At 37.2% G+C, this 17,243-nt stretch overlaps 1 protein-coding gene across 1 annotated transcript in view; it reads right to left on the reverse strand.

Moving 5' to 3' along the window:
• Positions 1 to 694: 694 nt before the first annotated feature.
• The window catches only part of LOC131688112 (uncharacterized protein DDB_G0271670-like), a 128,593-nt gene continuing 112,044 nt past the window's right edge, over positions 695 to 17,243 (reverse strand). Inside the window, exons 5-6 of the mRNA XM_058972264.1 lie at positions 1,173 to 1,531; positions 695 to 1,112 (exon numbers count right to left, since the gene is read on the reverse strand). Of these exons, the coding sequence (XP_058828247.1) occupies positions 710 to 1,112; positions 1,173 to 1,531 (762 nt within the window). The 3' untranslated portion in view covers positions 695 to 709. The remainder of the gene's footprint in view (positions 1,113 to 1,172; positions 1,532 to 17,243) is intronic.

The following is a 17,243-nucleotide window of genomic DNA, read 5'->3' on the forward strand; positions in this document are numbered from 1 at the left end:
GGGCACTTGCCCGTTACATTCTGATGCGAGCTAGTATATTCCGGAAAAGTTCACGCAGAACTAAATCGTGCCATTCGAAGGACCTTTCGAGCATAACAACCGATCCTTCTGGGCCCTAGTGCGCAGGGACAGAATATGTCATCTACCTCGGCAGACGTTTTTTTGTCGGTCACTGGTCACCAGTCTGCTGATTCCATGTCCCGTAGCGTTTTTTTTGTCTAGTAGCATGCATGTTTTCACTTTAGAAGGATAAAAAAACCAATCTGTTACTATCAGAGCATCAGTTGTAGAGCACCCGCCAAATCGCTAAAGCGGCAAAAAGGTGAGCATGAATGACTCATTGCCACCAGCAACATAACCAACCAATAGGCCTTGACGAAGGATGATGATACGCTTGAGCGAAATTCCAAAGCATAAAGCATTATACGTAGCGAAGGTGAGTCACCGTTTTACTCGGTGGGAACATTTCCCACCGAAGAAATGGAACACTTGTTGAATGTATCTCATGAGTCATCATTTTAGTATCGTTTTTATAGTGGAATTGTAGTATTATGGTAATGTCACGCATTGTTGTTTCGAAATAATGGAAAAGTAATCCATATAAACAGAAATTGATTTTTTGGGACATCAATGTCATTTTTTTTAGATTCCCTCCGAAAAACCTTAAATACTTACTAAAGGAAACACCCAGTCCAGCTTAATTTCTTATTTAATTATGAATAAGTACATATTTCAAACGGTAACATACCTTCAGTAGCGCTCCTTTCTCTTCCGTTTTCAACCCGTCCACTTCCATGGTGTTGCTCGTCGCCGCCAGGGCTGCTTCCTCCTGATACTGCACATCGCCGGCATGTAATTTTTTCATCTGTGCCGAATTCAAAGTCGCTTGCTCGCTGCTGAACCCGTCGGTTACCACCTTTGTCTTGGATTCGGAGGTCATCTGTTTCTGTTCAAATTTGACCGTATCCACGGCACCGTTCATTGCGTGGCCGTTCTGCACACACCCGGCCGGTTTCATTGTGAGCATAGAGCTCATCTCACCGTCCGAGTCCGGATGGGTCACCTGGTAGTCTGCCGTCGCATCATCCAGGCTGTCCATGGAGGAACGGAGTCTAGCGATAAATAATTTAAAGTTTTTATGCGTCATATAGTGTGTTAGAACAAATATTTACCGTTTTTGTAGTTCACCAAGATTGGAGGAACTGTTTGTGATGGCTAGTTTTTTCAACTGACTCGAAGACGACGACATCGAGGACGATGAAGAGGTGGAAACCTGGGACGCACTGGAATGTCCCATCATATTTTTCATTTCGGCCATCGAACTCTGCATCTCGCCAAGACCTTGCTTTACAGCTGCTGCTGATGAGGTCGACGATGACGAGGTCGACGAGGAGGTGGAGGACGACGTTAGTGAGGAGGACATGTGCTGGAGCCGTTGCGTCGAAGACGTCTTGGCCATTCGAGATGTGGTGGTGCTGGACGAGGAAGATACCTTCGAGCTTTTACTGCTGGAGCTGCTGCTGTTTAGGAGCTGCAAATAAAGAAGAGTTGGGATATAATAGATTATTAATAGTTTAGGTGTTAATATTAGACGTGAATCGATGTTGGCTGCTTTTTTACTGCATTCTTCTTAGGTTATCTCATATGACATTGATTAAGTTTCCAGTTCACTTTCAATTTGTAAACACTTCCTAAACTCGGAATTTGGAATACATTGCTGTTTTTTACTCTATTCGACTATATGGGGCAGGGCCTGGGTGTAGAACTAAAATTTGAAATTCGACCCGCGGAGTCACGAAAATATGACATAGTTTAAAACAACTGTAGCGCTGTTAATTGTTGATGTATTTGCGCCATTTAACACCAATCGTTTCAGACAAATCCAACTTAAAAATTGAATGCGACTTTTTTTGCTATTTCAACTGTTCACTATTGAAAAATCCTTTTTATTGGAAAAAAAACATTGCGAAAATGTGAGAAAACAAAGCTACGCTTACGTTTTCTTCATTGCTGATGGATTTTCATAATTCTAACATCAATCGATTCAGACAATAGTCAGGAAAATATTGTTATTAAGTGTGTTTGTGAGTTTTTCTAATACACTATTGAAAAACCCGTAAATCTGCAAAAACAGGCAAAACAAATGTAATTTTCAAACTGTGGAGGGGGCGTTGCACTGTAACGACAAATTTCTTCAGTTGAATGAAAATGAGTTTTCGCCGAAAACCGGTTTTCGGCTAACTAATCACCAGCAACCGAAAAACTGGTTTTCAGCGAAAGCCTGTTTTTATCCAGTGAAGAAATTGACCGTAAAAGAAACCAGACAGAAATTGAAATCAAAGCGATTGCTCGACATTTTAGAGCACTTCAATCACTTTTTATTACCCAATGATTGAGAAAGAGACAATATGTACTCTTTCATTCCTTTTGTAACTCGTCATGAAGTTGAGTGCTGGTTGATTGAAAAAATAATCAAAATTATCATATAGTGCGCACCACTATGCCATCCAAATAAAGCTGTACATTTTTCACATTTGTGAACGATTTAATTGGGTTTAGAATTTCACTTCCCTGGCTAAGCACAAAGAATTCAAAAGCACCAGCTACTCTCGCTGTGGACGATAGGTCGAACTAGCATTGCTCTCCTCTACAACTAACAGGAGAAGGAGAGCGAAGAAAGTAGGGCAGCGGTATCACAAGGGAAGCGCTCTCTGCAGGAGCAGCAACAACACCGGAAGAACTCGTTTGATGTTGACCTAGTCAATTGGATTAGAACACCCACCATCCCTTGATGCAGCTGCAAATAAGCACTACCAACAGCGAAGTGCTTTTGTAAACAACGTAACTTAAATGCTTTTGGCAAAATGTGATCTACTAATCAAAAATCTAGATATAGATTACGTAAAATTAACCTGACAAAGTGATGTAATTATTTGTGTTCGTGCGTTTTGCCCGTATTTTCGATTGTTTGGTAATTGGTGACTCTATGCCCACTTTATCTAAAAATGGGGCCACATTACGCCAAGCTTTACTCAAGTCTATATTACACAATCTGTATTTTTGAGCTAAAATTAACTCTTATTTTGGGATTGGATTCTAATTCAAAGCAGATTTTCATTGATTTATTAAAAAAACTAATTGATTATTTGCAAGTAGTGCATTTGCATTTATGCAAAAATACAACAACACTACAGTTTCTAGAAGTATTTAAACTATATGCATTGCAGTAATTCGTTTTGAATGACAGAAAAACCAGCGGGGAATAGCTCTACAGTATAGACGAATAACCTGACGGTTGAAACCTTAATAAACAAAAAGCTGTTCAGTAACATGAGGAATTAATATCTCATCAAAGATGGATGAACTGACCTGCTCATTAAATATAACAGTCCCATTCGCATTTTTGTCGGAAATGCCTTGCACTTTCTATTGCAAGCTACTTTTCGAAAAATACTAAAACAAGGTTGTCTAATTCATAAGGCTGAATGAAAAAGTAAATCTTGAGCAGCGTTTTTTCTCGGCTTGCTATTTTTCGTTGTATGACTTATTGACACTCCAAAACAAGGTTACTGGATGCGTATTACGTAGTTTTTGAACATACCCTTTTATTTTTATGAGCGCATAAATTACGAGCATAATCCTTAACAAGAAGCTAACGTGATTTAAAAAAAAAAAACTATTTTTGCCTTTCTCAATAGAAAGGTATTGCAATTGCTCTGAAACCCGACTTTTTAACGGAGGGCCGGAGGGCCGAGTGACATATACCATTCGATTGAGTTCGTCGAGTTCGGCAAATGTTTGTGCGTATGTATGTGTGTATGTGCGTCTGTGTGTGTATGTGACCAAAAATGTCACTCATTTTTCTCAGAGATGACTGAACCGATTTTGACAAACTTAGTCTTAAATGAAAGGTACAACGTTCCCATAGGCTGCTATTGAATTTCCAATGGATTCGACTTCCGGTTCCGGAATTACAGGGTGATGAGTACGATCGCGCAATAATAAGATTTTAATAAATTCTGCAATGAATGTATAATGGTGAAAATTTTTCCAAAATATGACCACAACTGCTTCGATTTGTAGTATTAGGTCATTAACATCCATTCAAAGTCTCTTTGGCCACATTGGCCACCGTCATCGGTTCTGGAAGCCCCGGCGGAAGTATCTAAATTCAGAATAACAGTCACATCGGTTTCTCGGAGATGGCTAGACCTATTAAACCAAACTTAGTCTCAAATGAAAGGTGTTACGCTCCCGTAAATGGCTATTTAATTTCATCCTGATCCGACTTCCGGTTCCGGAGTTACAGGTTGTGGCGTGCGATCACATAGCAAATTCCGATTTAAACCGATACTCCGATGAAGGGCAAAAAAGGTAAAAATTTCGCTAAAATGTCTCTCAAACAACTTAAATTTGCAGTTCTAGGTCACCGACGGCCAACCAAACTTTCGTTGACTACATTGACCACCATAGACGGTTGCGGAAGTGCCCGGGAAAAGCGACCATCTTTCAAAATTAACGAACTCACATCAGTTTCCCGAAAATGGTTGGGCCGATTTTCACAAACTTTGTCCCAAATGATAGCTATAGTATCCCCACAGATGTCTATAAAATTTCGTATGGATCGCTTAGATGGGTCCAGAAATATAGGCTAAACCGTCTGGTCACATATGCAATTCGCATATAAGCCGGAACTCATTTTTTTTTCAAAGGGGGGACCCCATGAAATTTCAGAAATCGAATTCGTATTTTTGATGCCAAACATCTTTAAAATGCATGAAACGTCGAGATTTTATGTTATCTCGGAAAATTTTTTTTTATGAAAATCGACTTTTTGGGATTTTGCACCTTTTTCAATTTAATATATAATTTATAATACTCAACATGCTGCAAATGTGTACTATCACGAACAGACTAAATCGCACGTTAGATCTTCTGTTTGTAAATGAAGATGCATACAAGAACTGCCATGTCTATCGTGCAGATGAGCCACTCGTTGAAATAGATTCGCATCACCCTCCCCTCTTAGTTGAGCAGACCTGTCCTGGACAGGTTATTTTTGACGAGATTCTTGACGATTTGAAGTATAACTTTTCAAAAACCGATTTTCCTGGACTCAACAACTCACTGCAAACGATTGACTGGGTGACTTTGCTCAATAACGCAACCGATGTAAATGACGCAGTAGAAGAGTCCTCATCGATCCTGACCCAACTGTTTGAAATATATGTCCCAGCCCCGCGTCCTAAACCAAAACCACTTTGGTCCAATCGACGTCTCCGAGAACTTAAACGATTGAGGGCAGCCGCGCTTCGGCACTACACCAACCGACGAAATCCCAATACAAAGCGGGAATTCATATATGCTAGCAACAATTACAAAGCTTATAACCGCTTCCTATACTCTCGGCATGTATTACAAACGCAATCTGACCTTGAGCGAAATCCCAAACGTTTCTGGTCTTTTGTAAATGAGAAGCGTAAAGAGAGTGGACTTCCTTCTAGTATGACTCTGGCAAATGAAACTTCTAGCACGACTCGCGGTATCTGTAACCTGTTTGCAAAACATTTTTCGAGTGCATTTGAAACAGTTCCGACTACTCCAGAACAGGTCGAAATCGGACTACGAGATGTTCCCAGGGGTGTGATGGACCTAGGTAACATCCATTTTACGGAGGAAGACATTGTTGCTGCTACTGATAAATTGAAATCTTCGACTTCGGCTGGTCCTGATGGGATTCCTGCCATTATTTTAAAAAGATGTGCGAGTGTCCTTTCCGCTCCCATAAAGCTGATTTTTAATCTATCTTTGTCGCAAGGGACGTTTCCTCTTTGTTGGAAAAAATCGGTTATGTTTCCTGTTTTTAAAAAAGGTGATAAGCAGGACATAGCAAATTATCGGGGCATAACCTCTCTCTGTGCGGGGTCCAAGTTATTTGAAATTCTAGTAAGCAATGTATTGTTCCGGGAAGCCAAAACATATATATCAACAGATCAACACGGGTTCTTCCCAGGTAGATCAACATCCACGAATTCAGCACAATTCACTTCACACTGTATTAAAAGTTTTGAATGCGGAGCACAAGTGGATACTATTTATACAGATCTCAAAGCAGCATTCGATCGTGTTGATCACTCGCTCCTACTGGCGAAGATAGAAAGATTGGGTGCCTCACTCAACTTCACCAAGTGGCTTAAATCATACCTTGTAGGTCGTACCTTATCTGTCAAACTAGGAAATGTTGAGTCACATAACTTTATAAATTTGTCAGGTGTGCCCCAGGGTAGTAATCTTGGACCCTTGCTGTTCTCCTTGTTCTTCAATGACGTTTGTAATGTCCTTCCACCAGGATGCAAACTTATCTATGCAGATGACCTTAAACTGTTTCTTATTGTACGATCTGAATTGGACTGCATTGAACTACAGCGACAACTAGATGAATTTTGTAACTGGTGCACTCGAAATCGGTTGACTATCAGTGTATCCAAATGCTCAGTAATTTCTTTCACGCGCAGAAAAAATCCAATTTTGTGGTGTTATACTATCTCACGGAAACTACTGGATAGAGTGTCAGTTGTCAGGGACCTTGGTGTACAGCTGGATTCTAAATTGACGTTTAGAGATCACTATTCCCACATCATTGCGAAAGCCAATCGAACCTTGGTTTTATCATTAGAATAGCCAAAGAGTTTACTGACCCATACTGTCTGAGAGCACTGTACTTCTCTCTTGTACGCTCCATCCTGGAAGCTTCAGCTATCATTTGGTGCCCGTACACAAATGTCTGGATTACCAGAATTGAATCTATACAAGCTAGGTTTCTCCGACATGCCCTTAAAACCCTGCCATGGCGCAACCCGTTAGAGTTGCCACCTTACATTGAACGCTGTCGTCTGCTCGACATGGATCCTCTTTCAAAAAGGCGAAATATATCCAGAGCCGTGTTTGTAGGGAAAGTTCTAACTGGTGAAATAGATGCCCCAAATATACTTTCTCAGATTAATGTAAATGTGCCCGCTAGAAGTATAAGATCGTGGAATTTTTTAAGACTTGACTATCAAAGTACTGATTATGGACAGAATGAACCCATAAGGGCGATGTGTAGCGTATTTAATAATGTTTATGAATGTTTTGACTTCTCTGCATCAAGTGACGTTTTTAAAAATAGGCTCAAACGGCTAACTTAGTGCATAAGATGTGATTTAGATAGTGATTTTGATTTGTTAGATGTATTATTAGTAACACATTGTAATGTAATGTAATGTTATGTAATGTAATGTGTAATATTGTTTAATATGTATATGTGAAAAGATAATGAGGTTTTTACGCGCATTTGGAGGTTATTTGATGGACTCCAAATGGGCTTTTCCTCATTCTATATTTCATGTACACCATGTAGGTCAGATGAAAAATAAAATAAATAAATAAAAATAAATAAAATATTAATGTAGCTGTTTTTTCTTTTACAAAATTTTAGAACTCGAATAATGATTTTTTTTTTGTATATAGTTGTCATGTCGTGTATAATAAAAATATACTATATACATTAGGAAGCTTATAATGAATATAAACAGCGCAAAAATTCTCGTGTTCATGATTGAGAAAGGCACAATTGCACCGCTAGGTGCACTAAAACAGGTTTTAGTTATTCATATCTCATGCCTTGATTTTCCAAAAGTTATTTTAATTATCTTTGGAGGTACTTCTAACATAAGTAAAACATTAAAGTTTCAAATTTGTTGCGCGATCGTAGTTCTTGAGTGTAATGTACAAAAAGTTTTTTTGGCGTAAAGTAACCCTAGTAACAATCGTAGTTTTACGGCGCTCTTGAAGCCTCTCTTAAAACTTAGATTGCACTTGTAGTGTGCTATAAAACTTCAAATAATACTTGGGAACCTCCGATGACGGTATCTTCATTGTCTTGAAATTTCTTTCAAAACTGATCAATCTCATCAATTTAGACTGCCTTCAGCCACCTTTTCGGATCATTTGAACTATTAAAAACTGTACAAGAGATGTGTACTAATGATCGGAAGTTAACATTGAGCAGCTTCTAGCACTGCTAGAGAAGCATCCATGTTGATCAAAACAGGTTTTTCGTGTTTCGTCACTCCAATGCTTTTAAGGAAATACAGTTTGGACCCATATATGCTCTAGAAAAAAGTTGGGCATGAAAGTGGTAATTTCATCCATATCATTCCTTTCGTTTGTTTTATTGATTGTATTATTTAAATTTATTCATATTTGCCTTTCTCATAAAAAGAAAGGGTATGCAATCACTGAAAAAATCGACTGTTCAACCGAGGACCGGAGGGCCGAGTTTCATATATCATTCATATACGATTCAGTTCGTCGAGATCGACAAATGTCTGTGTATATGTGTGTGTCATTTAAACTCACACAATTTTCTCAGTGATGGTTGAACCGATTTTCACCAAATTAGTTTCATCTGAAAGGTATGACGCTCCCATAAGCTGCTATTGAATTTTTAGTTGATCCGACTTCCGGTTCCGGAGTTACGTGTTGAAGTGTGCGGTCACATAGCAAATTCCCATATAAATTGGTACAACCATGATGTCCAAATGACGTAAAACATATTAAAATGGGTTCAACATTACTTTAGTTTGCGGGTCTGGATCACTAATGATAAATGAAAGCAGCTTTGACCACTTATGACAGTTCATGATGCCTCCGGGGAACTCGCCAAGTTCCTAAGCAAATATCACACCTATTACCCAGCGAATTCAGCGATTTTTCCAAAGGGCCGTTCATAAACCACGTAGTCTCATAGGGGGACGGGGGGGTCTAGCAAAAGTCTACGTTTGTCTACGAGGGATGAGGGGGTCTTTGAAAAAGTCTACGTAGACTTATATTTTTTGTTATTCTCGTATTACTAATTATAAATGGGATTTAAAGAGAGTTGTATTCAAATCATCGGTCTATTCAGCTAGGTGTATTTATACAGACAGGTCAAAGCTAGTACACTATTGAGGTAACTACTCATTAAGCGACCACTCAACCCAGAACCCACGATTTTTTTGGACAACATCACACGTTGTTGTTTTTTGCGTATATTTGATATAGTTTTGATCTAGGAAAAATACAAAATGACAGTTCTAAAGACGATCGCCCAAAATTCTTCTCGACGGAAGATTTTGACTGTGAAATCATCTGAGACACCACTAGTTAGCAAGCATGCATGGACCATTAAATGCATGAACCATAAAAAGTCAAAAAATTGTCAAAGTTAAGCATTAAAGCCACCATTGTAACAACAAAACACCCGATTTTTAACAATAATTGGATTAATTTTTTAATTTTTATTTATTGATTTCGGTGGTTAAAGCAGTAGTGTAGTTAAACTTCTACAACAAAGTGTTTACTCGAGTTAATCAGTTTCTCCTGCAATCATTTACACTGATTTCAAAATCTTTAAACACTCGTTAAATTTATCTTTATCGATATTTATCGATATTTATCTTCGAAAATATTCGGAGTTAAGCTTTGATATTTTGCGATAATACCCTCAGGTGATATGGTAATTAATTACATAACAAAAATAAATATTTTTGGGAAGATTTGAAAAGCTTCGTTCCCTTAATCAAATAAGACAATTTAGATTATCTTATTATCTTAGAAATATTGAAATTTGTTCACGAAAAGTGAAATTTGTGTGCATGTTTGGTTTACTATTTTAGTCTAGATGATAGTACACATCGACAGTATTATTTTGAAATTGTTTTTTTTTTATAATTTAACAATTTTGAATGCACCAGTAAGGTTCAAAAAGTGTTTAGCAATTCTGCATTGTTGGTGTAGGTCGCACTTCGGCCAAAACTTGAACTAGTTATAGCAATATATCTTTTTACACATACTTGAGTGACTAACCTTGAAAAGAAGTATTCCGCTACACAAATTTTGGAAAGCACCTTGAATAGGTATTAATTGATTTGATCAGTCATAGACGCTAATTTTTAATTGAACATTATAATGTGCTTCTGGCTAATTTCACATTTCCCGCGAATAAAAAGAAATTAAAAGTCTACGTAGACTTTTGGCGTAGGGGGGGGGGGCTGGTAAAAGTCTACTAAGGTCTACTAGTGGGGAGGGGGGGGATGGGTTGAAAATTCTGAAATTTCGGTCTACGTGATTTATGAACGGTCCCAAACTTGATTTCAAATGAAAGATACAGTAATGTCATTGAGTGCTACTGAATTTGATTTGGTTCTGACTCTTGGTTCCGGAGTTACAGGTTGGTTAGTAAGGTTACACTGGAATTTCCCATATAAATCGGTACAATCGTAACACCGCAGAGGCTAAAAACTGTTGAAATGTCCACCAAATTACTTCGATTCGCACGTCTAGATCACTGATTGCCAATCAAACATTCTTTGGATATAGTGTCCACTATCGACGATTCCGGAAGTCCCGGATTCCGGGCATATTCCACAATTTAAGTCTCATCGGTTCTTCGGTGATGACTGAACTGCTGTTCTCAAACCAAGTTTCAAATGAAAGGCAACATTTGCGGTTGAGTATTGTGTCGCCACTCAGCATACCCCACCCCCTCACCCTTACCCTAACACCTCGCTCCTTCATCACACCTTGGACCACCCTCACATCCGCATTTCCTTCATCCACCCTGTATACCGAAATAAGATGAAGTATTTCTGACGCATCCTCCACTCCCACTCTACTAAACCCCCACCCGCTCCACTTCCAAACCCATTCCACCAACATTTCAAAATATAATTACATGCAGATAACATTGAACTCATATTGATTAGGTTAATTAAATATTAGGGGAGGTCGGGGCTAGTTGGTGGTTGGGGTAAGTTGGCGGAATCCCTTTGTCTTCGTTTCTATTACATATATAGCGCTGCCTTTCATTGTGTAGCTCAAGTTATGTGAAACCCATTATCAAATGTGTTTTCGTTAAAAAGCATTTTGTCTTGTAAAAGTTGTGGGCGATATTGTGTTTTCGAGCATACCAAGTAAATTATTTAAATTTTAAACACTTTGTGTAATTTAGGGTGATTGTAAATCTATTTCCCAATTGATTTTATTTTTCGATAGAGCGTAAAAGGAGCATTCAGTATCCGTATAGATATTAAATCTATCCATGAATTAAAGTTATTTTTTAAATACTTTTTTGTAAAATATGCGGTTGAAGTAAGTTGGCGGTGACGCACGCGGGGCATGTTGGCGCTACTATTTACAGTACAAATATAGTCAAAAAATATTTTTATTTTTGGAATTCACTCCAAAGTAAAACTTTGTGTATCTCGTCAATGCAGGGGATATTTACTTTGGCCAATCGCCTGAAGAATTTCGAAAATATGCTTTTGAATATGGAATACGCGTCAAAGTAAAATGCCGGGGTATTGAGACTGAAATATATTGGCAATTGTCGGTTAATATACAATTTTATTGAAAAGACATTCAGCACGAACCTTTGATATAATTGAATCTCCATTTTGTGGCGTAATTATACATACCGCCGGGGCCGAAGTAAATTGGCGGGATTTCCGCGTCACACATTTTTGTCTATAAAAACTAAGACAATGCAACAAACACTGTGATAAAATTCAGGGGTGTTGACTACAGCCGCATGTTCTATTTTGCTAGATGTATCTACATCAGAGCGGTAAAAAATGGAAACTGAAAACACCGCATACTAGCCCCGGTCTCCCCTATACTTTTTTGTTTAAAGTGAGTCTGCGTCTACTTTCGTGGTAGTTTTGGATACGTGCTAAGTGAAATAAGAATGTAATAACAAATCTATTGAACAAAATCAGCTAATGAATCATAGTTTGGAGAAATGAGAAAGGCACAATTGCACCACTAGGTGGATTAAAACAGGTTTTTCTTATGTTTCTAGTTATTCAGCTTTTTCATTTTATATTCGTTCTCAATCATTCTTTTTATTCATTTTATCCAATTTGTTAATTTGAAACAACTTCATTTATTCTATTAATTTGATTTGAGCTGAACCAATTTGATTTATTTATTTTATTAATTTGATATGATAAATAATTCTACCCATTTCATGAATTTGAAAACTTTTTTTTGAGTTTTATAATTCATTCAGTTTACTCGAGGTTTTATTCGTGCATGATTCAAGACTGGACTAATCTCACCTTTAATTGGTTGCTAACTTTACATGAGTTCTGCAAATTTATGAATGCTCCAACTGTGATATGTGTAAGAAATGTCTCAAGAAATCATATTCTTATAACTTTGAATCTAAAAAGTTTAGTAGTTGGTGTATCATTATGCGTCTTTAAATGATCTTCAAGTTGGCCTAAGGTTACATTAATGTTAAATAAAAACTTCAAAAGTTATATAAATAAAATTGTTTTTAACGACCACGCCAAAGCTCACATTTGAATTTCTTGTGCAATGGAAAGTATTAAATATAGAGCTTGCTTGCCTTCAACAAATTAGTGTAAAATGTGTTGATCTACAACTTCATCGACGGCAGCCAAGCTCTATTTTGAACCCTTAAAAGGTTCAATTTTCGATCTTGCTTAAATTAGAACCACTATAGCTTCTGTTCAAACGAAAACAAGGGACCTTGCAAGCTATAAAACCTTTTCTAAACACATTTTAAGGATTAGTGATAAAGTTTTAGTAAAAAGTTCAAATTGCTGCTAAATTTACATCCTAGACCACTGTGCAGTGTCCAGTTAGGTTGTGGTATTACGACAAAACAACATTACAAAATTGTTCCATATAGTACAATGTTTACTAATCTATTTATTTTCATTGCTCCGAACGTGAGTCGCTTATTCTAAGGCGTTAAAAATATACATTACTCACCTCTAGAAATGATTCATTCAGAAATAGCTTAGACATTCCCATCTTATCTTGTAAATCTGGTCGCCGGCTTTTATTGCGTCACACAACACGTCAATCAGGGAAGAGTCGAAGCAAACTGTTGACACAACAAATTGTCGCATGATTGTTTTGAAACACCAGCTCTCAGCAACTTGTTAGGTCTATTACAGCATAGCATCGAAACTAGCTTGTTTGTACACTTGTGTACTCGACAAGAAAACCTACGGTCTACAATTATAGAGAAATTTCCTCAAGTATCATCGTAAACGGGACACGATACAGTGTAAGCGTGACACTGCCGACTTTATTAATTATATGTTTAGCTGACGATTGAGATGTTAAGCGAGTGAATTGCTCTCTTGACAGGCTAACCGTTTTGCCACTACTACGGCGGAGCAGACACGTCAAATTTATATTTACAAACGTACAAACTACATATCCCATGTTCTTCATTCCGACAGCGTCACCGCAACGACAACTCGATCGCAGACATCGCATCGGGACATGCGCGTATGTTTGGCACCACTAGCAATTTGTTTTCAGGTGGTAGAACCAATCAAACGGATTGTTTTAACTGCGTCAAACGTGGCAACCCCAACGTTAATAAGTGTGCTTGTTTGCGGTTATTAGTTAGTGGGCGGAACATTTTTCGCAACCTTGGATCATTCTCTTTTGTGCGAGAGTGCATTAATTTAAATTTTTTACACTTTTTCGTCTATAAATAAAGAGCACATGGAACATACATATCGGAATAGTGGATTTTACCTTATCGTTGTATTTATAATCTGGAAATTTTATTCTCGAAGCACAATTGTTTTGAACTAATCACTAATATCGCAAAAGTTTTACAGTTTCACTGTTTCGAATAGTTTTCGTTAATTGACGTAGGTTAGTGTACAATATCGATTTGTGGCAGCAAGTTTTTCACACAACACGATGTATGCAAAATTTCCCGCCCACAATACAGCAATTCTCGTAGGTTGTTGGTCGTTCGGTCGTTGTACAAGTACTAACTGCCAGCTAAGTAGCTGTGTAGTGTCCCAGCTTGTCACCAGAAAAATCTGAGCTGACTTCTGCATCTTGGTTGTTGTGAGATTATTTGCTTCGTTCGCCAAATAAATATTAGTTCTCCCGGTTTCGCGTGAGGTTTTCCCGAGATGATTTCACGGCCATTGGTCCAAACGAATGTCACCTCTTCGAAACTGTAGACATATTTTTAATTTACGAGAACAGTAAGCCATTTGTGGTGCCGCTGTATGAATTTAGGAGTTTGAATGAAACAAAAATAATTATTATATTGGCAAACAGAATTTTTTTTAACCACATAGGTCAGTTATTATGATGTTAGATTGCTATCAACCTTTGCTACAAATGTGATAGTTGTAGAGAAACTTTTGTTACATTTTTTGTTATTTTTACACTGAACAAAGAAGAAAAAATGTATAAACATGAGTTACAATTGTGTTAATTAATTCTGATCTGAGCCTGTACGTCGTCACAGTAAATCACTTTTCAAATCGCCCGAATCGTTCTCTGGAACTATTTTTAAGTTGGCATAACTAGCATCAATTAATTACAAAACCTTTATTCCTCTCACCTGTCTAGAAAATTTTGAAGCTTAATTAGTCTCCGAGTATAATTGGCATCAGATTTACAGTTCGGTTTCCTTAAAATAGGGTTTTTAGTTGCGAAATGTGCATTCGGTATGGCATTGGTAACGAGAAGCTGTTTAATGATGTCCCATATTTCATTGATCATAAATCAGGTTCCGTGCAACATCGAATATTTTTTTATGGCACCACAAGCCAATTGACGAGAATGCCGCTTAAATTTATCACCGAAATATAAAATTTATCGTGATCAAAATGAAAACATAAATTATACATTTTTTACTCTTGTTGTTTTGCGCTCTTCTTAAAATAGCAGATCGATTAGTGAACCGATATTATTTTACCTAACCGGTAACCGGCATTCCGCAAAAAATTAGTCTACTGTGCCAAAAAAAATGCCGAAAGTAAATATAAATATATTTACCAGGAAACCCCTCATGTTTTGCAACAAGGCCGCAACACGGTGACGCCGTGCGGTAGTTGCGATCATTCAGGCGTGGATAGTTGGTCGTGGGGTTCGTAAACCCCGCGAGTAGCACGTAGCACGTGTATGAGTGGCGTGGTTTTCGCCATTATATAATCGGTTCGCCGGATGCTTTGCGTAAATTTTAGACGCTGCCTTGACACTGTTGCTCATTCGAGCGAGAAATGAAACGACTTGCACCACTATTTTGTCTATCCCTATAGCGATCGGTGTGAGTGGCTCGCTTAGTGTACCTATATAGAGAGCAATGAGTAATTCGATCGTGCCTGTGGCTAATTTTGATGAATTAAAAATAGATGTATATTATTATAATACTATAATACTATCGTATGGTTTTCTTTATAATTGAATTGTATGATTTGTTCGTGTGTTTAGTTCTAAGTGACGTTTGAGTTCATTATTAGATCGCACGATTTTGGACGGATGTGTCAGGGTTTCATAGCGAGATTATGCTGGTTTCCGGAACACTAATTGATTTTTATCGGTGTTTTAGATGTAAAAACGACGATTTTGAACCTACAATGATTCGTCTTTGGGTAATGTTGATTTTATTATTAAGCTGTAGTAATAAAAATGTTTTAAAAAGACTGTCAATAAATAACTTTACTTTTGAATATTCGCTTAATGTTTCAATCTAAGAGATACAGGTAAACTTCGATATAACGTACATTTCTATTTAAAAGATGTACGTTATATCGAATTGTACGTTATATCGAAGCATGCAAAAAACTCACAAAATTGTTGTTCATGGTACATATTTTATTTTGTAGAATCTTGACAAAGCGTAACTGATTTTTAAACTCTAAGCTACTTAGCAGTGTGAAACAACTTTTCTTATAAGAAAATTTTGTGGTTCCATGTAATTATTCTTTTTTGCTGGTATGAATTAAATTTTATATCTAAACCAAAATGCAATTATCATAGTATTATATTGAAAATATTCTAATTCCTATCCTAATTATTGGTCAATTATTTTTCTGTCTGAGCTCGTAAAATGTTTTTTTTTTTATATTCACACCGTATACGCCTCATCAAATAAAAGCAAATTACAAACTTGAACCATTACAATAGACTAACTGACTGAGTGAAGAATTTTTGAAAATATTATTCATTCCGTTAATCGGTTTTCTAAATACCCAAACCGATCGTAAAACGTGCACAGGTGTCCGTATAACTACAAATATGATCTCTAACTCTTAGGATGTTAGGATACGAAAATAGTCATTGCTCATTGTAGCCGGCAGTCTCAGCAACCAGCAGAAACATTTTGTGGTTTCCTCATAGGTCGTCAAACATTCACTGGTTTCCTCATAGGTCGTCAAGGGGACGCCATTTCATGGGTATGGCAAGCTTTAAAATTAATCATCAGTCCAGGGACCTGAATTCCGCAATATGCGAAATCGGAGTTAAATGTGTCCGCATAACTTTCAATATGATTCGCAGATCATATGGTTAATGTAATTTGATGAGCCACACGTCGAGAATGATAAAAAGAATCTATAATTTGAAGAACCTAACTCTGGAGTTTCGTGAAGCAACTGTATCTGATTGTTAAGTATGATTGTATTTCACATGTTGGTTTTTGTTGCACAGCATTCCATGGAACTTAAACATTGTAATTCAGCCCAAAGAATCAAATTTCGCCGTCCCGAAACCATCTATCAATGGCCACACCAATATTATTAATTCTTGTTTTTCTTGTTTCCAGTCAGAACATACTGATCATGGATTATTTATTGAGATAAATTGTTGGTTTTGATAAACTACGATCATACGCAAATAAAATTGGATAAAAACTTCTCGAAACCTTCAATGAAGTAGCCAATTGCTAACATTCTCAATAGAAGCCCAATTAGTACGTTTTAAGATTGTGTATATTGAAATATGGAATACATGCGTAATTGAAGAGAAATTTGGACCAAAAAATAAATTTTAAAATATGTACGTTATATCGAGGAAAAATGTACGTTATATCGAGTGACGCTATATCGAGGGTACGTTATATCGAGGGTACGTCATATCGAAGTTTACCTGTATTATGACAAGCTTTACAATAAATATACGGAAACAAAAGTATATAGCATACACTTGCAAATTAACTACAGAACCAGTTCAAAACTAAACCGTTGTATACGTCCAACAAAAACTCCTTTAACTGGCCCTGAGTACCAGCCAATTAAAATACTCACTTTTGGATGTTTTTAACTGAGCAACACATCCACTTTTAGAACGGTAAAAATGAACCGGAAGAATGTATCTGGTTCCCGGTAATCCGAATTTCCGGAGAAATATTTTAGTACTAGGATAAG

This window comes from Topomyia yanbarensis, chromosome 3 (assembly GCF_030247195.1).
Source record: "Topomyia yanbarensis strain Yona2022 chromosome 3, ASM3024719v1, whole genome shotgun sequence".
Lineage (NCBI taxonomy): Eukaryota > Metazoa > Arthropoda > Insecta > Diptera > Culicidae > Topomyia > Topomyia yanbarensis.